The sequence below is a fragment of the Rhineura floridana genome, chromosome 11 (assembly GCF_030035675.1).
Source record: "Rhineura floridana isolate rRhiFlo1 chromosome 11, rRhiFlo1.hap2, whole genome shotgun sequence".
In the NCBI taxonomy this organism is placed as follows: domain Eukaryota; kingdom Metazoa; phylum Chordata; class Lepidosauria; order Squamata; family Rhineuridae; genus Rhineura; species Rhineura floridana.
In genome coordinates this window covers 56,740,896-56,768,351 of record NC_084490.1, presented here as the reverse complement: position 1 = coordinate 56,768,351, position 27,456 = coordinate 56,740,896, and the positions used below count along the sequence as shown (strand labels likewise).

At 43.5% G+C, this 27,456-nt stretch overlaps 1 protein-coding gene across 5 annotated transcripts in view; it reads right to left on the bottom strand.

Annotated features, from left to right (window-relative positions):
- Nucleotides 1-8,548: 8,548 nt before the first annotated feature.
- Nucleotides 8,549-27,456, bottom strand: part of PCGF2 (polycomb group ring finger 2) — a 63,842-nt gene continuing 44,934 nt past the window's right edge. For 4 of the 5 annotated variants that reach the window (XM_061588220.1, XM_061588219.1, XM_061588221.1 and 1 more), the window contains exons 4-10: nucleotides 20,652-20,707; nucleotides 20,150-20,200; nucleotides 19,924-20,032; nucleotides 17,778-17,826; nucleotides 16,859-16,957; nucleotides 15,971-16,051; nucleotides 8,549-13,816 (exon numbers count right to left, since the gene is read on the bottom strand). In XM_061588220.1, coding sequence (XP_061444204.1) covers nucleotides 13,457-13,816; nucleotides 15,971-16,051; nucleotides 16,859-16,957; nucleotides 17,778-17,826; nucleotides 19,924-20,032; nucleotides 20,150-20,200; nucleotides 20,652-20,707 — 805 coding nt within the window. In that variant the 3' untranslated portion in view covers nucleotides 8,549-13,456. The remainder of the gene's footprint in view (nucleotides 13,817-15,970; nucleotides 16,052-16,858; nucleotides 16,958-17,777; nucleotides 17,827-19,923; nucleotides 20,033-20,149; nucleotides 20,201-20,651; nucleotides 20,708-27,456) is intronic. The other variant, XM_061588218.1, reaches the window with a different exon arrangement.

Genomic DNA, 27,456 nt, shown 5'->3' with positions numbered 1-27,456 from the left:
GCCTTTCTGAGCCTAGAAGTGTGGAGGGAGATTAAATACTGCGCCGGGGAGAAAGGCCTTGAAAGTGGATTAAAAACAAAGTTATAACCGATAAGGGATAAAAGAGATTGAAAATCCACATCCAAAATCCTCTGCGTAATATCCGCCAGAGCCTTAGATGGTCCAGAGGCTAAAATATTTGGAGGGGAGAAACCTAAAAGGGCAAGTTTAGAGAATAGAGATTTCTTCCATTTAGATTGATAAGAATCCAACAACACAAGTGGGGCCAATTCAACTGGGGCAAAGATCAATTTGAACCAATACCTAAATTTAAGTATCTGTATGTGAGCCTTGATGGTTGGGAGGCCAGCTTCGAGGCGCAATTTCGCGTTAGATACACAGGAAGGGGTGCCAAATATGCTCCTAAGAAACTTAGATTGAACAGTTTCTAAAGGGGTACAGGTACCATAGATACTTATCTGGGCACCATATAGCAATTGCGAAATCACTTTAGTGGAGAACACTTGTAGCGCGGATGGCACATATTGGCCACCATTCGAAAAGAACAAAGATAGAAGAGCCTTGGAAGTCCTCTTAGCAAACGCTCTAGCATTCGCCGCCTGCAGGTGCCAAAGTCCAGAAGAGTGAAGAGTAATTCCCAAATACCTGTATGATGAAACTTGTTTGATGGGAATGTCATTTACATGCCAGCGATGTTGCAACCTCTTCCTAGTGAAGACTACAACCTTGGATTTGCTGTGATTTATCACCAGCAGATCCTTAGTACAATAGGTAGAAAGAGCTCTTAATAAGCGGCGAAGACCAATGCTTGACAGCGATAGAAGGACTGCATCATCAGCATACAGTAATATCGATAGAGGTCTATTTGCTACGGTAGGGTGATGTGCAGGGCTTTGCATCAGGCTTTTAATTAGGGAATTAATATAAAGGTTGAAAAGGGTTGGGGCCAAGATGCAGCCCTGTTTGACTCCCTTAAGAGTGGCAATAGGTTTAGTAAGATTACCCGCACGATTGCATCTGATCCAAATTTGGGTATTTTGGTAAAGGCCACGGATCAGAGTTAGTAGGCGTCTGTCCATGGAGGTAGATTCAAGTGTGGCCCAGAGTTTGTCTCTCAGGATGGAGTCAAATGCTGCCTTAAAATCGATAAAGGCAGCATAAAGGGATCCCCCTGGCTTGGCAGAATATTTTTCTATGAGGTGTTGTAGCACAAAGACATGATCCAGGGGGGAGTGACCTGCCCGGCCACTGAGTCTCTCCCTGGGCCACACCCCTTTCCCTAGGCCACACCCCTCACTGGCCTTGCTCTGCATCTTCCTCAAATGCCTTGACCTGTGATAATGCCTCTTGCTTGCTTGCTTCAGTGGAGGAGGAAGAGATGTGTCTGTAGGAGAAACCTCTGAGGCTTGTGTGACCAGCATGTAGCCCACCATAGAAAGGCAAGAGTGCATCTGTGACCCACCTGCTTTTTGCCTCTGGCTCTGTCTGCACCTGACATGCAGTCTCCAGAGGGCTGCCCACAAGGTAATGTGGCCCTCAGATTCCCCACCACTGGTGTAAATATAGACGTGATAGATGGGTACCACTAAACTTCCTCAGAAGATGGTGCTTCTTGTGAATGAGGATCTTGCTTTTAGTATCAAAAAATGCGTTGGGGTAGGGGTTCCTTCATACAATAATACGGGCACAGGGAGAATGTGGGCAAAGGGAATCCATGCAGAGGTTGGTTCTTCCTGAAGCTGCCATGTGATTGCTTACCCAAGGTGCTCCTCATCTTACTTATTTATTTCTTACATTTATATCCCACCTTTCCACCAAGGAGCTCACAATGGCATACATGGTTCTACCCCTCCCCATATTATCCTCTCAACGACCCTGTGAGGTAGGTCAGGCTGAGAGACAGTGACTGACCCAAGGTTACCCAGTAAGCCGCATGGCTGAGCAGGTATTTCAACCAGGGTCTTCCAGGTCCCAGTCTGAGGCTGTGAACACACTAGTCACCAGAGCAAAGCGTTTCCATTAGCCACGCCTGGAGGGGAACGGGTTGATTGCCAATGAGTTGCAAAATCCCTTTGAAGTGGAATTTAAAAAACACAAAAACACTCAAGCTGATCCCACCAGTTTTACAGTAAAAAAGGGTGGGGTTTGACTAGAGTCATGTGCCCCCATTTTCAGAAAAGAGAGGTGGAGATGCTCTGGAACTGGCAGAACAGTGTGTCTCTACCCAGACATTTGTAACCACTACACACCACACTCGCTCTAATTACTACAAAGCCCAGTGTTGCCTTTTTTTAAAGGAAAAGATCCCAGAGCTTGGAGTTAGGCAATAATTTATTCCACTTATTCCAGGTAAGGAAAACAGGCTCCCGGGTCAAACTGAGCCCCAGCAAAGTCACTAAATGTCTGTGTGGCTCAGCGTTACCAAGAGAATAAGCCATAACATAATCCTCATCTGTGACTGACAGAGAGAGAGCCAAGTACTGATTGGGGGAGCCTCGGTTTTGAGCCTGCAGAGGCTTTGGCAAAGTCACAAACTGCCAAGGAAGTTGCAGCACCAGCACAACCTGTGTTGGCACTTGAGGAATTCGGCACACCTTGGTTGCAAGAAGCACCATCGCCCAGAGGTAGCAGAAACAGCCCTTTACATTCCATTCGACAGGCATCATTATCCATGTGATGTTCCTTCTGATATTTTTGACTCAAGCACACGTGTGTGCTCTGTGTGTGTGTTCAAAGAATTGTCTGAGAAAGTCAACTGCCAAAAATTCCAATTAGATTGTAATTTGAATGCTCACTTTGTTTTATAAAGCCCTGTGAAATTAGGACCTTCCAGTCCTATCTGGAAGGTTTATTTGAAATCCAGTTCAGCTTCCAGTTAAAAGACTTAAAAGGCTGGAGTCCTGCGGCCACTATGCACACGCATACCTGCCATCAACCAATATGGCAGCAGGGGCACCAGCCCCTTAAGGAAACCTTGGCCACCATCTTGGTTGATGGCAGGCATGCTCCTGCAGCGTGGCCAGCATTTACTTCAAGGGAAAAGTAGGTGGGGCATTCAGGCGGGCATCACGGGCCTGCATGGTAGTAGGGGGGTGTCTTGGAACTCCCTCTCTGCAATCCATGGCAGAGTTGGGAGCTGAGGCAGCTGCGGATTGTGGAAGGTGGGTGCTAGTCACCCACTCTAAGGAGGGGCCCTTCAGGGGCCCTCAGCCAGGGCCCAACCTGGCTGCCCTCTGGCGCTGGCCCTGCTGCTGGACTACAACTGCCATCAGCACTGGCCAACATGGTCAATGATCTGGGATAATGGAAGTTGCAGTCCAGCAATACATGGAGGGCCACAAGTTCCCCACTCCTCATTTATAACAATTACATTGTAAGGAACTAGAGAGGTGGCCTGAGATTATGTGCTTCTGAGAAGTGGTCTCAAATGTAGTTGAAAAACAGGAGGGTTGCTGAGTTCCATTTTGCCCTCTTCACATGAAGGTACATGTGCTAAAGTTTCTCTCGACTACATGTCCTTTGTGCTTGCAGCTCTTTCCTCTCATCCCAGAGATTTATGGGCATGGTTACATGTATTTACCCAGTAAGGATGAAAATGGAACTCTGTGCATGTCCAGGTAAATCAACTTTTTATTATTACTTAATATAATCCAAGTCTGGTATTGATAAACCTGGTATTCACAACAGTTCAAGAGTTTATCCCCAATACAAATTAAGACCTGCTTCTCCCCACAAAAGACAGTCCTTCTGTAGCCTTTCAAATTACAGTATTTTTGTTTGTTTACAAGTCACTGTAGAATGTAATTCACTAATAGGCAAAATAAACTTTGCGGTTCAAGAACGTACCTATAGCCAACAGAAAATATGACATTGACCAATAAAAATGCTTTGAATTGAATGAAAATAAATTTGACACCGATTTCTAGGATGACTAATGAGAGAAATATAATTTTCTAGGTTAGATTTTCCGTAGAAACAGTAGTAACATAAGAAAGAAGCAAAGTAAGATGAACTCCAACAAAATACAAAAAATGTAATTCTCCATCTTTAGAAATGTAGTCCTAATTGCAGGTGTTGCCACCACTCACCAGATGCTCAGACATACGTTACCAAATTTTTCCAAGCTACACAGGAAGTGGATTGGACTGTGAAAAACCAACCCAAATTGTGTTTGCATTTTGACAAATTTGCAGGGCAGTACAATATCTCAGAGAGGAGGTCAGGTCTTGCTCCCCTGGTGCATTAATTATAGCTGCCCAATTTACCTGCTTTTAAAAGTTTGATAGAAATATCTGTTGGCTATAGGTATTCTTAAACCGCAAGGTTTTTTTGCCTATTAGTGAATTTCTCTGCTTTTTAATCTGGGAGGTAAGAAATGGGATCCTGTGCAAGTTTGCTGAGAATGGATTGAATATTTGCATGCTTATTGAGTTCAATGGGATTTACTCCTGTACAATCATGCTTAGGATAGGTGAAACTAGACCATGGGGGAGGAGAAGAGGGAGAGAGGTCTGGAGTGGGTAGGGGAGAAGGAAGAGGGGAGGGGAGGAAGAAGGAAAAGTGGAGGGAAGGAAGAAGGGAGGAGGAGGGGAAAGGAGAGGGGAAGGAGAGGTGGAGAGGGGAGGAGAGAGGAGGATGGGGAGTGGAAAGGGAAGTCTTAATGAGTTAAGTGGGATTTATTCCCATGCAATCATGCTTAGAATAGGTAAAACTGACCATGGGGGAGGAGGAGAAAAGGAGGGAAGAGGAGAGGGGAGGGGAGGGGAGGGGAGGGGGAAGTAGGGGCAAAAGGGAGGGGATAGAAGGGAGGAGGAGGGCAGGGGAGGCTTGATCATTTGCATGCTTTTTGAGTTCAATGGGATTTACTCCTGTATAATTATGCTTAGGATAGGTGAAACTGACCTAGGGGAGAGGCAGGGTGGGGGAAAGAGGGGGAAGGGTAGAGATAGGGAGAAAGGTGGAGGGGAGAGGGAGGGGAGAAGAGTGGGTGGGTGGGCACTGGGCAGAAGGGAAGCCCCTTTCCTTTCCAAAAGAAAAACATTGTGAACAGTATCATTCTTTTTCAGGGTTTCCCCCACCTTTTCATTCTACAGCAGGCACATGTAGCCTCCCACCCATATTTAAACCAAAGATGTCCCTGGCCACACCCACACAAGGCCTTTATTTCACTTTAGACAGTCATGGCTTCCCCCAAAGAATCCTGGGAAGTGTAGTTAGTGAAGGTTGCTGAGAGTTGCTAGGAGATACCCTGTTCCCTTCACAGAGCTTCAATCAGAGTGGCTGACCGTTAATCCACACTGGTCACTGGAGCTCTGTCAGGGGAATAGAAGTCTCCTATAAACTCTCAGCACCTACACAAACTACACTTCCCAGGATTATTTGGGGGAAGCCATGACTGTTTAAAATGAAATAAATGGCATAGGTGTGGCCCCGTTTAACTAATCCGAACAGCTGTGAGTCTGGCTTTTAGAACACTGACAGTTGGTTCTTACTGAGCATGCCCGGACTTATCAATAACTCCAATGGTAAACTTCTTAAATTAGTTATGAAATCAGCCAGGCATTTTTAAACTTTTAAACTGCAGAAGATGAAGGTCAGGGTATGGGGGAAGGTGAGTAATAAGATTACAGGTACTCTGTGAACATGGCTGATTGTTAATTAATTTCAACAAACTATGAGACCACTGACAGAAAAAAGTCCAATGGCTCAGGATTTTTTTCCTCGTTTTACACTTTGAACTGTCGATTCTCTCTGAGTATTTTGTGTATCGCCATGAAAACTTAGAGGATTGTTAAGCAAGCGTTTCTGAGTTCAGGGCTATAAGTTTTGTAAGTTTTTGTTTTGAAATGAGCTTATGGGAAGCAGCAGAATGGCATGAGGGCATATTTTCAGTTTTAACATTGGGGAATGCGAAAAATCCATGCTGGCTATAGTGTATAATTTAGAAGATGCTTGGAAAAGTGGTGTTTTGCTGCCACCATGTGGCTAGAACTACTTTCTGCAATTGTGTCTCTTATGTGCCTTCAAATCGATTCGACTTATGGCGATCCTATGAATCAGCGACCTCCAATAGCATCTGTTATAAACAACCCTGTTCAGATCTTGTAAGTTCAGATCGGTGACTTCCTTTATGGAATCAATCCATCTCTTGTTTGGCCTTCCTCTTTTTCTACTCCCTTTTGTTTTTCCCAGCATTACTGTCTTTTCTAGTGAATCATGACTTCCCATTATGTGTCCAAAGTATGTAACCTCAGTTTCATCATTTTAGCTTCTAGTGATAGTTCTGGTTTAATTTGTTCTAACACCCAATTATTTGTCTTTTTGTGGTCCATGGTATCCACAAAGCTCTCCTCCAACACCACATTTCAAATGAGTTAATTTTTCTCTTACCCACTTTTTTCGCTTGTCCAACTTTCACATCCCAGACTCTTCAGGTATGAGATCTTGGCTCCCTGATCCTAAATACTATGCTAATCACCTCAGTGATATTTTAGAAGCAGTTCTGGGTTGAGCAGTAAATGCTACAAGAACATAGCCTGATAACAGCATGTCAGACCAGGAGTGTTCAATCAGATAACAAAAGCCAAAGCAGAAACCATGGGTGAAGGTGAGGTGGACACTGAACAAATCCTCTTCTGTCTCTAGTTTGATAACCTGTGTGTCCTGTTTTAAACAGGGCCTTGTTGTATAATAAATTCCACTTCATTGAGATAAATGCATTTGAAGCTGTCCTATTTACATACACACATATACAGCAGTTCCAGAGTATTAGATCATACCGGATCATTTGTGGATAACACCAGATTCTGAATAATGCAAATTCCAAACAGTTCTGCCTCTACTTGCCAGTGCTGAGATTACACAGTGTTATCCAAGGGCAGACAGAAAGCTGCCAAAGTGAAATCCCAAGACTATGAAAAGCTTTTCAAAAAAGGTGAGTGAGCAACAGAACAGTAGATAGGGGTTCAATGCAAATGCAGCATGTTGCGCACTGGATTTTCTTTAAAAGCACCTTGTTCTTTATATATGTAATTATATAATATATATACAGGACTGTGTTAATATTACGACTGGAAAACCACAGAAAGTAAAATAGGGTTTCCAAATTGTGATGCATGAGCTTCATTCAGCTGGTCCATGCCACGTCTGCAGATTTGGGGTTGAAGATGGGGAATTGCATATACCTATCACATTAAATATTCATATTTATTTTTAATTGCATGTTTATTGCTTCTTTTGTTTCTTATATTGTATTTTAGTGTATTACAATGTGAATTCACATAGTAATAAAATATATAAGAAACAAAAGAAGCAATAAACAGAGAATTAAAAATCAGACAGCACAGCATTTGCCACAGCACTTTACAATTGCTGCAACAGGCAGAAAAATCATTAAATAGTTCATGACTCTAAGCAATTTTCAACTGGTCTTTGGGGGAAAAAAGTTTGGGAACCACTGGACTAGGGTACAAAATACAGCATCCTGCCCATCTCAGTCTTTTTCATAAAAATAAAAAAGACAACTTTCTAGCCCTCATGGTTGTGAAGACAAGACTTGAAACTGTGTGGACAATGCTTGGTAAAATCTCGGAAGCCAGAGTTTTTCAGTGGTTGTGGGTGAGGTTTTAATATTCTTGGCACTCCCAGACTGAACAAAACCACAAATTTCTGAACAAAATTAGAATGTGATGCAAAAGGAGAAATGATCAAATGTACACAATTAGATCACAATTCAGCTTTTCCTGGCACAGAATTTTAATTGTTTTAAGGGTTGAGTACTCACTGCCCGGAATAGTCACTGATAGAACTGCACTTGAAAGAGATTGCTGGAGATTGAGAAATTGTTGGAGGGAGGGAGTGCTTACAGAAAACATTCAGGGACAAACTAAACATGATATTAAATGTAATGGGTAGTTTTTTTAAAATGCAAGGAGCAGCCATTGGAAGGAGATGATAATTACCAGGACTGCAGCAGATAGGAAGGGTGCCTTCCCTGGTGCAGTCACAAGGAAAATCCCTCCTTTGAAACTACTGTTTGCATTGGGATTAGAAAGCTACCATCAAGGCCCATGAAAACTTCCCTTTCACTGAAAGGGTTATGCCACCGCCCCTGCCCCCCACAGCTGCTACTGGCATTTTTTAAAAGCTGTGCATGTTAAAATGCAAATATGTATTTAACGTTGCCCTCATTGACAACATCCAACACCGTATGAGTCCTGTGGTATCAAAAAAGATAATTCCCAAGGGTTAGCAAATATTAGGAAAGGGGTAGAAAATGATGCAGTGAGCAAGGAACATGATTGTTGGGTAAGTCTCATATGCTAGCTGCTGCCAGAGATACTTCATACGCTGCCAACACCAAGCCCAGAACAACAACCATCACCAGGTTGTCTCTAACCCAGGAAGGAAGTTTACCTTTTCTTTGAGCATACCCGTTTGGTTCCCTTGTTGTACAAATTGGCATTTGCTGGGGGGGGGGGGAAGGCTGCGAAGGAAGAGCACTTGCAAACACAACAAGCGCATCTGCAGACAAGAGGTGAAGGACAAAGTCGTAGCATTTATTACCATTTACAAACTGTATTATTGATACAAATGTTTTAACCAATAACAATATATGAATATCAGAATATATTACAGCACATTAAAACATCATACAGGTTTGCAAACATACACAGCGATTTGGCTTGTACCATATTAAAAAAATGTACAAAAGGGCGGGGGGGGTAGAAGAGAAAAACGTGAGGCCCTTAATCGCCTCGGTCAGTTTACTCCGTATGTACAAAGATAACGAGTAGATGGGAAACCTTTTTTGATTTTCAGAGTCCAGCAAATCTTAAAAACATGGCACAATGCTATTAGCAAAGTCAAAGCTAAGCCTCAGCCGACAGGAAAAGAAGAGAAAAATGACTGGCCAATAAAATGAGCGTGTGTTTCTGTAAAGCCTTCCTGCTGCCCCTGCAGACCTCCTGCGCCTCCTTGTGAGAGAGCCCTAGTTATCCTCTGGGTCATTAACTGGAGGCAACAGAGACAAATCCCACTCAGCCCTCTGAGAGGTGCCACTTAAGCCTCCCCTCTCCCACCCCCAGTTCCCAGCCTAGAGGCAAGAGATGCAGACAAACTGGCATCTCCAGCAACAATAGGCTAACAGGCTGTTTTATGGTAACAGAAGTTCCTCACGTAGGAACATAGGAAGGTGCCTTATACTGACCATTGGTCCACCTGGCTCAGTACTGGCCACACTGCCTGGCACTGGCTCTCCAGGCTTTCAGGGAGGGGTCTCTCCCAGCACTGCCTGGAGAAGCGGGGGCTGAAACTGTATACATAGCGGATCCTCCACAAAAGCGCTATGGCTTTTCCCCTCCTTTGTTAAAGGAGGACTAGAGTTGCTAAGAAGTGGTGGTGGTGGAGTAAGACATGTCGTTTCCCCCACTAGATTCACTTTCCCCAAATATTATGTAGGAACTGCAACCTCCACAACCATCCAGTTATGTCAAATTGGGTGAATGTGTGTGGTTGATACGAGGCTTCCACCTACATACAATCACACCCTTGATGTTACGGCACTACTGGAAATCCTGCTTCAAGCACAGTATGATAAAATGGCAAGGTTCTTATTTTTAAAAAGAGGAGTTAAAAGAATGTCAAGAAAACTAACATCCTGTATGCTGTGGACAGGACAAGCAGCTTGGAGAGGAAAATGGAGTGGGTTATGAAAAAAGAGCCTTCCTAAGAGGAGTTCTGCAGTAGAACAAGGTACCTTTGGAAAGTTAGAGGTTTGAAGGAAAGGTTGGACATGCTTTGGGTGCAGAAGAAGTGGATATGCCTTCATTGATAGCAAACGTGGAACCTCCAGAGGCATCATCTATCTTGCTGCCAGACACTGTGGGCAACAAGGTACAGCTAACCCAAGAACCATGCACTAGGGTTTTTTTCCCCTTCCAACAGCAGCCTTCCTCACTGGTTGGTAAGTTGCTTTTGAAACCGAGGGGAACTGACAAAGTGATTTGTGACATGACACAGGAAGAAGGAAATAAGAGGTGCCAGCTGTTTAGAGAAAGAAAAGTAAAATATTCCACTGGGCTAGCACAAGCCCAAGCTGCTCTTTGAATCTCAGCCAGAGTGCTGGGACAGCTGGGCCTTTGCTTGCTGGAAAGGGGGCTGGAAGAGAGGGTTTTTGAGATCATTCCCAATGCTATGGTTCTTGCTCCTCACTCTAAATGCAATACTGTATGTAAATGGTAGGTGGGAAATTATTATTCAAATGTCATCTAGTGTAAAGTCCGACATACCCCTAGAACAGCTTCCTATTCCTATAAACTCCATCTGGTGCACAACAGTCCTGATGCAGAGGAGCAGGATAGCAAGAACAGGCTTGCACATCCTGTTGTGCTAGCAGATGACCTCAGGTTGTATCCAGCTGTGTCCCTCCCTCTGACGGAAGGCTCTACCACCCAGTGTGAACGGAAATAGAAGTCCTCCTTCCCTCCGAAGCCCCCTGCCCCCCCAAAAAATCTGCTCAAGAAAGATGGGAGACCCCTTAGAACAGCATGAGAGGTAATGTAGGGGGCAGAGATAATGAAAGGGTGAATTTGCAAAAAAACCAAAAAACATTATTTTCTCTCTTTGCACATGCTGGATCAAAGAGCCTTCCTATCAGTGGAGAGACACAATTGGAACCCCTAGTTTACAAGTTTGGGTCACAAGGGGTAAGGCTTGGGAGTCCAGATGCGTTGCCAGGTTGCTAAACATGCATTCCCTTCCCAGCCTCCATGCGCATCTGGCACAGCAGATCCACCTATGAGAACTGCAAGCATGGATTGCCTTTGTGGAGTTAGCTGCTCTTGAGAGCCAGCCAGCTAAAAAGATTGGGGACTGACATTCAGGGATACAAAATGTGCTTGTGTCAAGTTAGCCCTTTCTATCCTACCAAAAAAAGAGAGAAAAAGAGAGAGGGGGAAAATCACTCTAGCAGTTCTTGTCAACCTGGTACCCTCCAGACGTTTTCAACTTCAACTTTCATCAGCCCTAGCCAGCACAGCTGATGGAAATTGTACTTCAAAACATCTGGAGGGCACCAGGTTGGCGAAGGCTGCACTCTGGACTGATTTTCCTCGGTTAAGAAAAAGGTGAGAGGATTCAAGCCAATGGAAGAATGAAACTCTTTCCACTGGAAATTGTGCATTTCCACCTGGCGGTCTTGAAAACACAAGTTAGCAAATGAAAAGACACCCTCTTCCCCCTCCCCCCACTTAAAACCATAAACCCTTGTCTGTCACCTCAGCGGATCAATCAATCAATACGTTTCCTTTTCAAAGGCACTGCATTTATTTCTTTGAAACTCATTTTACAAGAGAGGTAAATAAGAAAAGGGAGGTTTATATATATATGTATAAAAAGATGCAGAACAGGCTCCCAAGGATTCTGGCCTTTCCCAAGCAGCTGGACAAACAGCTGGACACACGTGGATTTTGGCTGCAACGATTCCATGAACTCGAGGTGTTTATGTTCCCAACCTTCAAGATAGGTAGAAATAACCATGGCCAAGATTTATAGGCTCCTGATTTATATATTACAATTACTCTCAGAAGCACAGGCGTGGGGCAGATCTGCACTACAAATTTAAACCATTTTCAGTTATCATAGATCCCAGCCAATGAACCATAGAAGTGTGTATGCTGCTTTTCTGGAGAAGACCAAAAGGTCCACCTCACCTAACAGTCTGTCTCTTTACGAGCGGTGGTGAGCCTGTGGTCCTCCAGATGTCCCATCATCCCTGACCACTGACCATGCTGGCTGGGGCTGATGGGAGTTGGAGTCTATTACTATGTCACTGTATGTTGTCCCCTAGCCCTGCTCTTGACAATGGCCAGCTAAATGTTCCTGGGGGGGTTCACATGGGGGATGTGAAGGATTGCCCTTCTCTGCTCATTTGTCTCCAGCACCTGGTAGGGGGATCCTGCCTCTGAATATGGAGGATTTCACTTCTACTTTTATGACTAAGCCCTGGAATCTTTAGGCAAGTAAATGGCCAATAGATACCGCTAAGAAGAACTCTCAGCATTCCTACAATTCATTGGTTTATAGGCAGGAAGTAGGACAGCTGAAAACAGAAGTGAAGATGGTTCCTGAGAGACAGGCAGAGACATCTGGCACAAAGGGACAGAATTTGTGCGGGCTGGAGGTGACGGAGGACACACCAGGCTGGGGGAAGCCAAGCTAAGCACAAGGCCCTGCATCCACCATAACAGCATTAACTGTGCTGCTGCACCTGTATAGGTTCGGTGACGTTATGCCAGGAGCAGCTGTCCATCACAGACATTGCCCTTTTGTGGACATAGAAATAGACAGAAGAGGGGAATGCCGGTAACTCACTGCCCCAGGAACATTTCAGCCCATATTGAGAGTCTGATACACAGATGGAAGCAGCAGCCAGTATTGCTGTTGAAGCAGCAAGACATCTTAGCAGGACAGACCCATTCCTACTTGCACTGCTCAGAGTGTGAGACGCGTGGCCACTGTGTTTGGGAGAATACACATTGCATGAGAAGACTCTGTCCCTCAACCAGTGGCCCGCGGACCACATTCAGACCGTGAACCCCTGAGCCTCATGAGCCTCTGCTTCTTTCCCTCAGCCCTCTCTCTCTGCTACCCCTCCATTCCCAGGTGCTATATCTTGTCATGGCAGTGTGCACACCTATGGTGGCCCTTGGTCTTCACATCATGAAGAGAAGGGGCATGGTGTCACCAACCCTTGCCACACACGTGGATGCCCAGACCTCCTTTCAGGCTTTATTAGTGGCATCTTGGCTTGACAGGAGGCTGAAACTAAGGCCATGAGAGATAGATGCAGGTATGTGGAACTGAGGGGGCAGAAGAGCGACATAGGTGGGAGAGGGGAAGTGTGCAACCTAGTGCCCTCTAGATGCTTGGACTACAACTCCCACCATCCCTTACCACTGGCCTTCCTGGTTGGGCCTGATAGGAGTCCAACACCACCTGGAGGGCACCGGATTGGTTAAGGCTGGCATAAGGGGAGGGGCTTCAGTCAAAAGATGAAGACAGCGTGAGAAAACTATGTGTGCTTCTAAGAAGAAAGCCTGTCTGATTCGGGACTGTGCGTTTTTCTCTCTGGGACAGTGCACTGAGTCTGACTACAAAAAGAGGGCACACGTAAAAAACCATCATTATTAACAGGAAAGGGCTGCAGCTTTCACACAGAGGCCATCATGCAGTTACATGAGCACATTTTTGCTTTTTAAAAATTAAAAAAAGAGGGGAGGACATACTGTATTTTTTTGTCTGTTTTTGCAACTTTTTTCCTTAAATTAAATCAGGTCAATTGATAGAAAATAAGTATGTATAATTTCCCCACCCCACCCTCCACTGGCCTTATCTACACATAATATACTTATTTATAAAACTCAAGATCGGGCCAAGGGGAAAAAAGGCATTCCTTTTAAGTCAAAGCCGACATTGCTGGACCACCGTTTACCATTGCCTTGCGCCCCCTGCTGGCCAAGGGTTGCATCTGGTGGCAGTTCGAAGTGCCGTTGAGCATGGTACTGGAGGGAGGGTTGGTGGGGATGCTCACAGTGGTGGTGTTGGAACTCGGGGAGCCGTGGGAAGGCGTGGCAGGGCTTGGCAATGAGGAAGAGGTGGTGGCTGGCAAGGTGGCAGGACTGTTGGCCTTGTCGCTGACAGATTCACACTCTGAAGCGCCGCTGGTGTTGGTGCATTCCGAGTTTGGCAACTGGGAGGAGAGTTTTAGCCTCTTGCAGGCCGGCTGGACGCGATACTTCAAAGGGAGAGGGCCATTCTGCAGAGAGAGAACAATAATTTAGCTAGCAGGCATCTGACAAGCTGCTTCCAATCTTTGTGTTCATTTTACAGTTTATAAACTTTACACAAATCTTTTAAGTTTCTTCACTACTTAGTTAGAAGGATTTTATGCCTTTTAAAACTATTTCCTTTCTTCGCTTCCCCCACTCCAGGGTCTTCCTCTGGATGTGGGGCCATATCCAAGCTCATATCCAATTCTTCAGCCACGTATTAAAGCAGAGGTGGGGAGCATTTGGCCCTCCAGACATTCCTGGACTCCATCTCGCATATCCCTGACCACAGGCCATGCTGCCTGAGGCTGAGGCTGATAGGATCTGGAAATCCCAACAACATCTAGAGGGCCACAGGTTCCTCATTACCATATTAAAGGCACCACAACAGAACTACTCAACTCCTTTCCTCTCCAGTCATAAAACAACATTTTCTTTTCTTTCAGCCTCCTAAATCCCTGATGCTGGCTTCCTATATGAAATGTTCCTTATTTTCAAATAAGTTCTATCTCAAACCTTGAGTCATAAGTCAAATTTCCTCTGCTTTGATGTTTCTCTTATGAACACAGGAAGCTGTCTTACAGTGAATCAGACTATTGGTCCACCTTTTTCTGCATTGTCTACACCTGGGGCTCCCAATCTGTGGTCTGTGGACCACCAGTGGTCCACGAAGCTTCATTCAGGTAGTCTGTGGCATGTCCACATTAAAAATTCATATTGGTTTTAACTCTTTTATTTCTTATATTTTATTGTATTGTATTATAATTTGAATTCTATAGAATTACAATATAAATAATAAAAGAAACAATAAAAGTACTGTTAAAATCATACAGCATCTAGCACAGTGCATAACAATTGCTACAATAGGCAGAAAAAAATCATTAAGTGGTCCACAAGACCACCAACAATTCTCAAGTGGTCCGTGGGGAAAACAAGTTTGGGAACCGGTGGCCTACACTCACTGACAGCAACTCTCCAGGCTTTCATGCAAGAGTCTTTCACTGTCTGGAACAGCTGCTGGTGCTGGTCATTGCTGAACTAGAAACTGACCAATGGTCTTACTCAGTATACGGAAGCTCCTATGTGAAAAGAGAAGCATGTGGCTCCAGTTAAACATTCCAACAAAAGCTGGGGCAGGAGGGTTTTTTCCCATTTGTATTTTTTCAGGCTCCAGCTTCAGGTACTTTAGTTTTCCCTTCTGGCCAAAGACGGGAGCCACACAGAGAATGGGCTGCCTTGTCTGTTTGTTTAAACTGTGGGCCATGTTCCCCACATGGGAACATTTCTCCAAAAAAAATGATTCATGAAATACTATCACTAAAAAAATTACCATTTTAAGTACAAAATCCTACATGCTCACAAAACGTTTTGTAAGCCCGCCCACACTTGTACATATCGATCGACTGATAGATCGATAGAGCAATGGGTATGGCTAGTGGGATCACAAGCTACATCACACTTGTCAGTCCTCTTCAACAGAATCACCACTGCTTTACTTCCTTCTCCTCCTGCCACTGCCTCACCCTTTTCTCTGCTTCATGCACATATTTTAATAAAATCTTAGACGTCATTAAATAAAAAGTTTTAAAGTTTCTAGTCCTCATGTTCAAAGTTTGGAAGTGTAAAATAATGTCCACTGATTGGCTTAGGGGAAACTGAATGTCATTAGGGTGATAAAATGTACATGAGGCATTCAGTAGTGTAGTGGCAAATTCAGAAGTGCAGTGTCCCTTCGTGATAGTCACAGCCATCACCACACCTTTTTTTCTTTTGAGCCTGGGTTGAGAATGAGTTGCTTGTTAGTGCCTTCTCCTACAATAACAGACATCCCTAGCAACCAGTAAGCATCAAATGGGAGAGTGTTAGCGACTGAGAAGAGTCTTCTCAGTGGCTCTCACCTCCTTTCACTCCGACTGGCTCCAAACAGCAGGAAAGGACAAAGAAGCATGTTAGAAGACTCTTCTTAGTGACTAGCACAATCCCCTTTCATACTGATTGGCTTATAGGATGCTGGAGACATAGGGACCCTGCTTCTAAAAAAGTAAGCGGTCTAAGACCCCCTGAGACCCTGGATAACTACACCCCTGAAGGCCTTTCCACAAGATAGACTTCTTCCAAGATAGATTTCCCTACTCACTTACCCTTCGCCAAGGATAAATATAAGTTATGTCCATGAGGGTATAATATTCCTTCAGAGGTTCATCTTCATAGAGAACTTCCACCTAACAGATAAAGTGATACAGTTAAAGACATTCTGAATTACATAGCATAAGCACAGATATAAGTACTGAACACATAATTCAGTCTCCTGAGTGTCTTAATGTTCATATTTTTTAAAAGGCAAGTTTCTATTCCATAAGGAGGTACAGAAAGATTTGAAAGTATTTGTCCCTTCTCCTGACAAACAGAAGTAAAATCAATTATGCAAAGCAAGTAGACACACATTTTCTCAATCTGCATAATTTTCTTAGTACAGAATTCGGGCTGTCTTGATGCAGAACATTTATACTTTTAACACATACACAAGACTTAGCTTAATTTTCAGGCTAATCCCTTGTGAGCTTTTTCTCAAAATTTGAGGTAAAGCTCCCAAGGGATTAGCCCAAAACTCCATCACCATCACCATCACCACCCCTGAATCTGGGCTCAGGGATGTGAGTTGCAAAAACAAAGCAGAGCACCTCTATGAGAGAGAAACCAAGCAGTATTCAGGGTTATGGGCTTTCAGGTGCCTCCCATTTCAGGATGCTTAAAACTGAATAACAGAGCTCCTCATCAGTAAGAAAGTATGTTCTGTGTAATCAGAAGTGTTATTAGACCAACCTCTGTTGGTAAAAGAATATATAAGCCTTTGGCAGTCAGAAAACAAGAAAACTTAAAACATAGATAGATTTGTACATTTTGCTGTTTGCATATTTTATATCGAGCACTGAACTGAAGCTTCCCTGAAGCAGGAATCATTCTGAACATGCCCAAGGCCAGCATCAACCTTCACCCAGGAAAGTGTGGTGCACTTGATAGCAACTCACTTTGTATTTGCTGGGAACATCCATCTTGTTGCGGAGGAACTTAGCCAGGTGCATGATAGTCATGGCGGCAGGACAACGGAGGAATCTCATGCTGTTCTTCTAGGGAGGAATGAGAGAAAGAGAGAGGGTTGTATTGGGAGGCAGGCGGGCAGGCTACTGCTAGAGCAGGTGGAGAAGTAGAAATATGTATTGAAGCAGCTGTAAATCTGCCAAAAGGGGCAGGAGGAGGAGTCCGGGAAGGTCCAGAGGTTACAGGCAAAGGGCACCCTTGCAATCTATATACCATTGCAGTGGGCAGGCAGGGGGAGGGAAAGCATAACATTTGGGGGAGTGGAGAAGGCAGAATCTGAAGCTACAGAGAGAAAAGGAGAAAGCTGGAGTATCTGTGACCCCAGCCATGGAAACAGAGAAAGAGACACAACAAAAGGAAGAAAGGAAGGAGAGGGCTAAATAAAAAAGAAAAATGAAAGCAACACTGGAGGGGAAACTGAGGGGGTGGGAAGCAAGAGTAGACAGTGTAGGGAGCTAATTTAAGCTAGTGCCCAAAGCCTGGAATCCATTTTTAATGCCATGACTTAGGTCCAGAGCACAAAAAGTGCCAATGAAGATTGGAGCGCCTCTGGGCATGTACAACAAGTGATCACAACTCGCTCCTAAATATGAAATATTAATGGAAAGGGTCTTCCAGTCAGAGGATGGCTGGCTTATGTCCCATCACCTCCCACTTTAGACAGCCCCACCACCATCTGTGACACTGATCTGGGATGCCAGTTCAGAGGGCACAGCTTTCAGAGAGCCCCCAACCCTCTTGTTTTACAAATTAAACAGGTGGGGATACCGGAGATATAAAATTATCCTGTATTTCTAAAGCGTTCAAGGGCATATAGTTGTTCAACCGCTATTCAGAAACTAGACTCACCTTGTCTTTCTCCACATTCCCATTTTCAGCTGTCCCTTTGTTTTCCTCTCTGAGAGAGAAGAAATGAGGGGAAATGAATGAAATATTCACACACAGTACAAGGAAGCCAGCCCATTCTGCTTTTTGAAAAGGATAGCTTGTGGGTGACCTCTCCAGGGGAAACAAGACTTTGTGAGTCTAGAAGTTTGGCTATTTCTCCACACATTAGCCATATGCGGTAGATTATAATCAAAACTGTGAACCGCCCACAGAGCTTCAGCTATGGGGGTTATATAAATACAATAAATAAATAAATAAACTGCTGTGTCACCTCAGGAAATAAAGCCGGGGCTGGGAGGGAAATTTGTAAGCCCAGGAGCAGGTGGTGTGGTGGGTCAGGGCTGCAGAGCCATCCTCCTGACAGCAGCGTTGTTGCCGCTTACCTGCACTGGGTAGGGCAGTGACAAGGTCAGGGCTGTGCACCTGCGCAGCCCCAACCTCAGTGCTGCGTCTGGGCCATTCAGATAAGCGGCAGCAACGCTGCTGCCAGCAGAGCGATTCTGCAGCTCTGCACCAGCCACTCCAGCATGGTCCTCCAGATATGGCTGGATTACGATTATCTCCCAGCCATAGAACCTTCTAACTGGCAAAATGGAGAATAATCTGCACTTGCTTTGAAATGTGCATTAGTGGTATCTTTTTTAAAATGTGGTTTCACACTAAACAATAACCGAGATAGAAAATCAAGAGTTCTATTTCTGTAAATGGGGGGGGAGGGGAAGAGAGAGAGGACAACACACTGGTGCCAACTACATAAAAATCTTAAGATTTCTCCATTGACTTCTAGGGGTAGGTCTCACTTCTGTCTCCAGGGACATTTGAAAATAACTTCTCAGAATGAAGCAGAAAAGGCCCTCTCCAGACAATGAACAGGGTCTCTCCATCCCTTTTTTTTTACCTGTGTCTTTCATCCCCCTTTTCTACCGACTCCAGCCCATTCCCAAACCTACTGGCTTTTCAGGGGTTTTTCCCTCTCAGTCAGTCAGCTTTCCGTCAAACTGAGTCTTTAAAAAATGTTTTAGTGTTCCTTATACCTTTGACACTGCTGTTATTCTCTGTTGCTGTTTTTATTCTGTTTTTGTATTGTTCTTTTCTTATTCTGTGACAGATCTTAGGTATTGGCCTGTTTTATGGTTTTAACCTTCATTGTAAACTGCCCATAGAACTTTGGTTATTGGGTGATCTAGAAGTGTAGTAAATATGTCAATACTGTACATAAATACATTTGCAGCATGTGCTCTCTAAGCCTAACCTTGTACAGCAAGACCCTGTAAATGGCAAGGGGCATTCCCTCTCACTGTGGGGGGAAATCAGAGGCTTGTCCCCATGGAGAAGTACATTTGGATTTTATCTCAACTGTGCATTCTATCAAAAACATGTTTAATCACCAGCAATATGGTGCAGATAGATGGCATCTACCCTGGTGTATGTGCGTGTGCATGTGGACGCACACAGACATTGTTATACTGTCTTTGAAGATTTTCTCCTGTTTGCCCTGAACCTGCTTTTTATTCTTTGTATGATGTAACAAACAAGCAAAAAAGTAAGAGCACATTATACAAACTGTGGGGTTTTTTCCACAGCTCTAGACTTCTTTATTATTAAATTGTACGTATCCATCACATGCTCATTAAGAATGCTCGAGATGACACCAAAAAATGATTTTGCACCATAAATACAATTAATATGCACAATTAATTATGTATACATAATTATTATGCATAAAATCTGTTTTAAAATATGTAACAAGTATAACATGTACATCTACTGCCTTCAAGTCGACCCCGACTTATGGGCGACCCTATGAACAGGGTTTTCATGGTAAGCGGTAGTCAGAGGGGGTTTACCCTTGCCTTCCTCTGAGGCTGAGAGGCAGTGACTGGCCCAAGGTCACCCAGTGAGCTTCATGGCTGTGTGGGGAATCGATCCCTGGTCTCCCAGGTTGTAGTCCAGCACCTTAATCACTACACCACACTGGGTCTCATAACAAGCATAAACAAAAAAGTGGGGAAAAAAGTGAAAGTAAAAGAAATCGTATCATGGTCAAAAGCCAGATCAAATTAAGAAACAGCGACTGAAATTGTTTTTATATTTTTTTCTGTATTACCTGATTCCCTCATAGAACTCTATGGATAAGCTGACAATTTCATCATCTGTTAGGTTTCCTCTCTCTTGTTCCAAAACCTCTCCCCGGTCTTCATTGGATCCGTTAGGAACTAGACAAGCAAGGGGGGGGGGAGGAGACAGAGTGAAAAATGAAATTAATACCTTAAAAAAATGCAATCCTGTTAACACAAAGGGGGAAAACCCCCAACATGAGATAAAGACCCTACCATCTGCCAGTGGGTATGCTGCGTAGAAATCACGTCGCCTCTTCATTTCATCTGCAAGCAAACGCAAACAGCTGATTCATTTATTAGCATTTTTTTCTTTCACTTATTCTCCAGGTGGGGTTACTTACACATCACAATGAATAAATAAATACATTAATGTTTAGCAACAAACTATCATATAATAAGAGCACATAATAATTATTCATACATTTTAAATTACTAAGCACAAAACAAATAAAAAACCTGGGATTAACTCTGCATTAGGTTCAAATGTATAAAGTCAAAGACAGTTTCTATTACTTGATAATTAGGGAATGCTAGATTTGGAAACTTGGCCATCTCCACTCTGTTATTTATTATTCATAGCCCTATATTAGAATCAAATGGCTTCCTTTCCTAACTACATTAAAGTCAACAGAAGCAAATCTTGTCCCAATTCTAAACAAACAAACAAAAAAGTCCAACCATGGAATTGTCCTTGTCCCCAGTCACACATTCATACCTTTGAAAAGTCCGGGTACCAGCTTGTACACAATGTCCTGTAGGGTTTTATCTGATCTGAAATAAGAGAGAAAAAATGGGTTCGCAAAGGTCAAGGGGTGGGGGAGAGACAGGCCTGCAGCCAGCTTCAAAGTGCAGGATGGGGAGACCAAAAAAAGTAGCCTCTACAATTTAGCCTCAGGTTTTTTTCTTCATGGTAATGGCACTGCAGCCCAGCCCACACCCTTTACCCAGTTTTGGCCATTGTGTCAGTGTCCACTCCCCCCCCCACCCGGTGAATAGTCGAAAACAATTATGCAAAATAAGCACATAACTGCAAGTTTGTTTAAGATGCATAATTGACAAGAGGAGGCAGAGTTCAGATGTTCTTGGCACAAAGGTTTGATTTCTTTTTATGCACAATGTTGCAACATTATTACTGCAGCTTTGATCTATTGACAAAACATACAAATGTGGCAAACCGCCTCTGAATCTGGATTTATTGAGGGAAGGGAAGCAAACACACAAATATTTCTACGTTGAACAGCATTCAGAGTTTGATTTAAAAGGCTCCATTGTAAAAATTATGTGGACCAGCTGTGTTCCTTTTAACCTATACTGCCATGATATTAGCACCACTTGGCCATTCAAACCCCCTCCCCCATTCAATTTGGTAATGTTATTTATTACACACACATATTGACTTTGTTATAATTTATGGCAAGCTAATGAAAACAAGCTTTCTCCATGGGCTGCATGACTGGCAGCCAGGTTACAAGAAAAGCCATTACATTTGCTTAAGTCAATAACACACCGTGCACTTTACAGCAGAGTGTCCAGGACACCCAATTATTCCTGAGCTGTTGCAAACTGCAGCAAGTCACCTCTCCACAACAGAGGCCACGTGTTGCAGCTAAGAAGCCCGGCAAAATATAAACAAAGCCCTCCCAAAATTGGCAGGCATGCTAAGAAATCACTGGAGTGAGTAGAGGAGAGCAACAACTTAGGAGTGGATTTCAGGAGTCAGCCCCAAACCACTGAGTCAATGCCATACTGCTGATTATACCTGGGCTGGCTCCTGCAAACCCACCCCATTCATAAAAAAAACAAACTACCCTCCATTCAATTTCTCCAAACCAACTTGTCCACCAAAACCATCTTAGCCTCTCCTTTTCTGCTCCTTTGCTACTTCTAATTCTCCCTTATCTTTATCCACACACTGGATTTTGACAGTGGCCACATCCAGATGATTCTTCAAATCATGGTTTGGAGGATTAGGAATGAAGAGTGCCAAGACTCACATACTCCCTCTTATCTTCCCTGCATGTTCAAGGGGAGAAGATTAGAAGCTTCTTTTTCTAGTCAGCAGCAAACCATAGTTTGTCCTCCAACCAGGACCCCAAATTGTGGTATGATCTTAGTTTAAGGGCAAAGTGTGGTTTGTGCAAACCATAGCTTGCCACATTCAGGCAAAATGGTAAATGATGGTTTGCTGCAACTAGGAGTGAAAGCTTCTAATTTCCTCCTTTTGGGTAAAGGGAATGAATGAGCCTAAGACTCACTTTGGCCCAGTGAGCCAATGTCTGATCTCTTCCGCTTGTCTATAACTTGGTTATCTGATATGGACTGTAATCCTTGTAGGGAGGAATAATGTCACTGCCAGGCTCTGAACAGCAGAATGTCGTACACTTTCAACATGAAGACTTTAATCCTAAACATACTGACTAGTAAGTGACTCATGGATCTCAATAAAACTTAATTCTGAGTAGGGCTGCAACATTTAATTGCATCCTCACAGATTAGCCAATTAAAGAAACATTCAATCCACTAACAAGGTACCTGGATTAATTAGGTAGCTGATTTTAAAATAAATGAATATTATATTATATTATATTATATTATATTATATTATATTATATTATATTATATTATATTATGACTATAAACCTATCCTCTTTTAAGATGATGCCTGCAAGACCACATGTGCACATAATCTAAAAGAAGCCAGTATACTTCTTGCTTCAAAAACATTGTTTTACCCATATCCAAGTGTAAATCAATAGATGATTATCAACTAAAACTCATATGAATAATTGATTAACATTTCTTTTAATCAGACTGCAGCCATACTTCTAGACTTAAAGAGCAGAAGTGGGGCCCTTCCACTTTCTGACCCAGTAAGACACATTGCATTTTTCTTTCCCACATTCAGCCACGCAGAAAAAAGAGAGGGGCTTGTCACAACACAACTGGCATTTTGCATATATATTTGGTTCTAAATTCCAAACACACAGTTTGAATGCATCTGGCATTGAACACATGAGATCATACCCTCTTTTGTACTCTGGATCAGTTAATCCAGGATAGCTACCAGCCCTGGCTTGTTTCCATACTCACAGTCCGATTAGAATTCCCATCTTTTCCCCAACTGCACTGAAGGGTGGAAAAGCCGCCCACCTTTTTACTCCTCTTTGACCAGTCCAACTATATATAGCAGAGCAATCAGAAAATATGAAATGGTGATTACATTGTGTTTTGTGACACAAAGCATGCACCCTAAAATGATGGTCTCATTGGAAGTGGGCATGGGTGTGAAGAGAGAAATGTGCCCTCATGAACAGCCCTTGTGCAGTACCACACTGGGGCCTGCAGCGACAATATAAGAGATGCAGGGCCTGCCCCTAGTTAATTTATTTACAAAGAGGTGTTAGGGCTCAACTGTGCCTAGATGTCAGACACCCAAAGCAAACTGCAAGGACTCAACAATATTGAAGGAAAGATCCCCCCTGGGCCTTGGCCATGTTCATAGTTGCTTTTTTTGATGATCGCTCCACATGTTCAAGAAGAACTAAGCCAGGGATCTGTGGCTCTCCAGATATCACTGGACTACAATGCCCATCATTACTGACCACTGGCCATGCTGGCTAGGGTTTATGGCAGTTGCAGTCTGACAAATATCTGGAGTGCTAGAGGTTCCCCATCCCTGAATTAAGCCCTGGCATTTAAAACAGCTTGCAAGGCCAAGCTCTGCTAGATAAAACAGGCATAAAGAAAGAAGACAAGAGTTTGCAAGTGATCAGGATAGACGGAGTATCTCTCTCCTTTCTACTACGACAGTTAATAGCAGTACCATTCACAGATTATGCCTGTCCCAGTTTGAATCTCATCATATATCCCTCCAGATAGGGTAGGAGAAGGCACTGTTCCATTGCCTACCCTGGATGCTGGCTCATGATAGTGTCCTGTGAGTGACTGAAGCTGCATACACACAACATTTTATTCTAGAATCAATGGAGTCTGAGTACTTGTATTTTCTATGCGGTCCACACTCAGTCTATATCTATTGCATATTTTTGCCATTTAAAAGTGCTTCTTGAGAAACTGGCTTCATTCAAAAAATAAAAGCTCATTGCAGATTGATTCTGCACTATCCCACAGAAAACAGATGAGATTTAGGCAGTCCCAGCAACGGGGGAGAAGGGGTTATCCATTCCACACCTACCCAATGATGTTGTGGGTGGGCGTATACCAAGATCGCAATTGCCACTACCTTCTTCATTCACCCAGGGAATATGTAGGAAGGAAAAGGCATGGATAACATAATCAAGGGAAGGTCTTTCAAATGTGTGTCAAGTAACCACACCCACCCTTGCAGACAGCAGGATCTAGAATCAATCTAGATTGAAAGCAGCATGTTGAGGACAACATGAACGATTCCGGATTGAGAAAAAAAATATTTTTGTGCAACAGACAGGTTAGTATACACACCCATAATGCAATATACATCCCCACCTTCCTGCATTCTCTCCCTATCCACTCTTCTACCCCTAGCAGCACAGCAAAGCAACTGGCTTGTATATACAGAGTGAACAGACATTCTTCTCAGATCAGTGCTTTGCCAGTTTCCTTATAATAAAATAAAATATCACTGTGTACTCCAGCACTGAGGCACACACATGGCCTTTTATACAACATTCTCTGCAAAATTGTAAACATGCTTGGAGATTGGGGGCATTGAGGGAGGCTGGAAGGGAAATTATTTATTTATTTTTATTTAAAATATTTCTATCCCGCCCTTCTACCCTATCATAGGGCACTCAGGGCAGCTTACAAAAATAAAATCAAACGCGTACATAGTAAAATTGTAAACAGTAAAATCACAAAAACATTAAATAAATTAAAATACATAAAATACTATATATATATATATGAAAAAAATGAAATGTACTGCCTTCAAGTCGATTCCGACTTATGACGACCCTATGAATAGGGTTTTCATGGTAAGCGGTATTCAGAGGGGGTTTACCATTCCCTTCCTCTGAGGCTGAGAGGCAGTGACTGGCCCAAGGTCACCCCATGAGCTTCATGGCTGTGTGGGGATTCGAACCCTGGTCTCCCAGGTCATAGTCCAACACCTTAACCACTACACCACACTGGCTCTCTCATATATATATATATATATATACATATATATATATACATATATATATATACACACATACACACACACACACTAAAGGGACTACAAAGATAAATTTTTACGTGGAAGGCATAAAATCAGTGTCAGGCTCTACCTTCAGTCCCTCCCAAAGCCTCTCCGGAACAAGATCGTTTTCAGAAGTCTCTGGAAAACCAACAGGGAGGGAGCAGAGTGGACTTCTTGGAGTAGGGTATTCCAAAGCTTGGGGGCCACAGCTGAAAAAGCTCTCTCCTGTGTGCCTGTCAGTCTAACATCTTTTTTTCCAGGCACACAGAGGAGACCAGAGGCAGATGATCTTAAATCCCGGGCAGGTACATATGGGCGTAAGCAGTCCCTCAGGTATATTGGTCCAAGGCCATTTAGGGCTTTAAAGATCAGAACCAGCACTCTGAATTGGGCCTGAAAGCAAATTGGGAGCCAGTGGAGTCGATAAAGCACAGGGGTGATATGCTCTCTGCACCGTGCTCCAGTTAACATTCTGGCTGCTGCATTTTGAACCAACTGCAATTTCAGAAGCTAAGTGAAATGCTTCCAGCAACATGATCACAGGCAACCATGAAAACAAGGTGCCTGTTCCTCCCTTCCTCCTGCCCACCACTTCCTCATGGTGGCTCAATTTTCTAATGTTTAAAATATGATGGCCAAAGAAACTCTTCTATAGAGGGAAAGGAGGAGGTGTTTTTTTTAAGGCATTCCTAAATGTGTGCAACTCTATAAGAAAATAGTGGATGGACAACTAAAAATGTGATTGAGATAGAGAGCATTTTTCTGTTCACAAGTGACACACACAAAATGCAACAGAAAGGTTGAAATGTGAGTGTCAGTTTTCTTTAGTGTATGGCCACTAACAGCTTTATAAAACTGCTACAAGCAGATTTTAAAACTTTCATACGTGAACACTGATGGTGTGTGTGTGTGAGATAGAGAGAGGGGGGCTCAAAAATTCTCTAACTGGCACATGTGAAATCAATCAGAGTCTGCGGTTTTGCCTTGATCGCTAAGCCTCAGTGACATTTTGCTGTACTTTTAACCTGCTTGGTGGTGTGTTCCCTCCACCCTTGCATGCCTTTGTGTTGGTAGCTTGTCTCTGTCTTGTGAGTGGGTGCGTCTGGGCATGCAGATGTTTGGGGGCCTGAAGAAGGAGAGACTGGTGGAGCGAGGCTTGTAAATATTTTGCAGAGAGCCTAAAGTGTTACTAGAGGAATTAATGTACACAGCACATGAGCTAAAAATACACCCAGAGACATGCGTCTATGGGAAGTCGCCTTCTTGGTTTCTATGCCAACCATCTGTAGAGTTCAGTAAGGTACGTCTGGCTTCCTCCAAAATCCAGACTAATAGGGAAGCAGTCGGATTACCACTTCAAAGCCAAAACGGGAAAGCATTTCTTGGTTGGTTTACATTTGGGGGGAAAATTCCACCAACATAAAAAAGCAGACCCACAGAAACAGGAGAGTTGTTGCCACCATCTAAAACAAGTGTTGTTGCAAAGAGTCAAGAGCTCTGTTATTATCTGCATTTACCATCCTGGAGAATCCCAGTTTTTGTTTAATCTCTACCCCACAAGTTTCTAGCCCTTATGGCTGAAGGAAGAAATTTTAATACACTTGAGGAGTGTCTGATAAAGTGTTAGAAGCTGCAGACTGGGCAGATCTTCCAGTGATAGGGGTGGGTCTCAGTGCCCTCTATAGCCTTGGCTTTCCTTAAGATTGACAAAAGCAGAATAAATTATACAAAATTAGTAAATGTATTCAAGCATTCTCTGGATTTTAAGCACGTAGTCAGACTTTAGAGCTAGGGTTTTCTTGCTGCACAATGGGTTTAAACTGATGCAGAACTGTAAAAGCCCTAAGCAAACATGCCTCTGGCAGGTGGTTAATGCAAAAGCTCTAAGACAAATGGATCAATACATCATAAACCACAATCATACTCAAATTAAATCGTTCTTATAGCTTCTTCAATGGCTTGCTGGTCTGTGGTCCAAAGACTGGTTTAAGGAGTCTGCCTGGGCTATCATTCTCAGAGCACTTTAATTAGCATTGCAGCTTTACCATACGGAGAGGCAGCCATCTGCCCCCTGTTAAGAGAAACATGGCCATGTTACGTTGCCCAGGTTTTTGGAATGGTGTCTGAAAGTAGTGATGGGCTGGATGGGGGCCAACAAAGAGAGGCTGAATCCTGATAAGACGGAGGTGCTGTGAATGGGCAGTTCTTGCGTCTGGAAATTAAGTGGACAACCTCTTCTGGGAGGAGTTGCATTCCCCCAGACAGAACAGGTTTGTAATGTGTGTGTAATCCTGGATTCCAACCTATCACTGGAGTCTCAAGTGGCTTCTGTGGCTAGGAG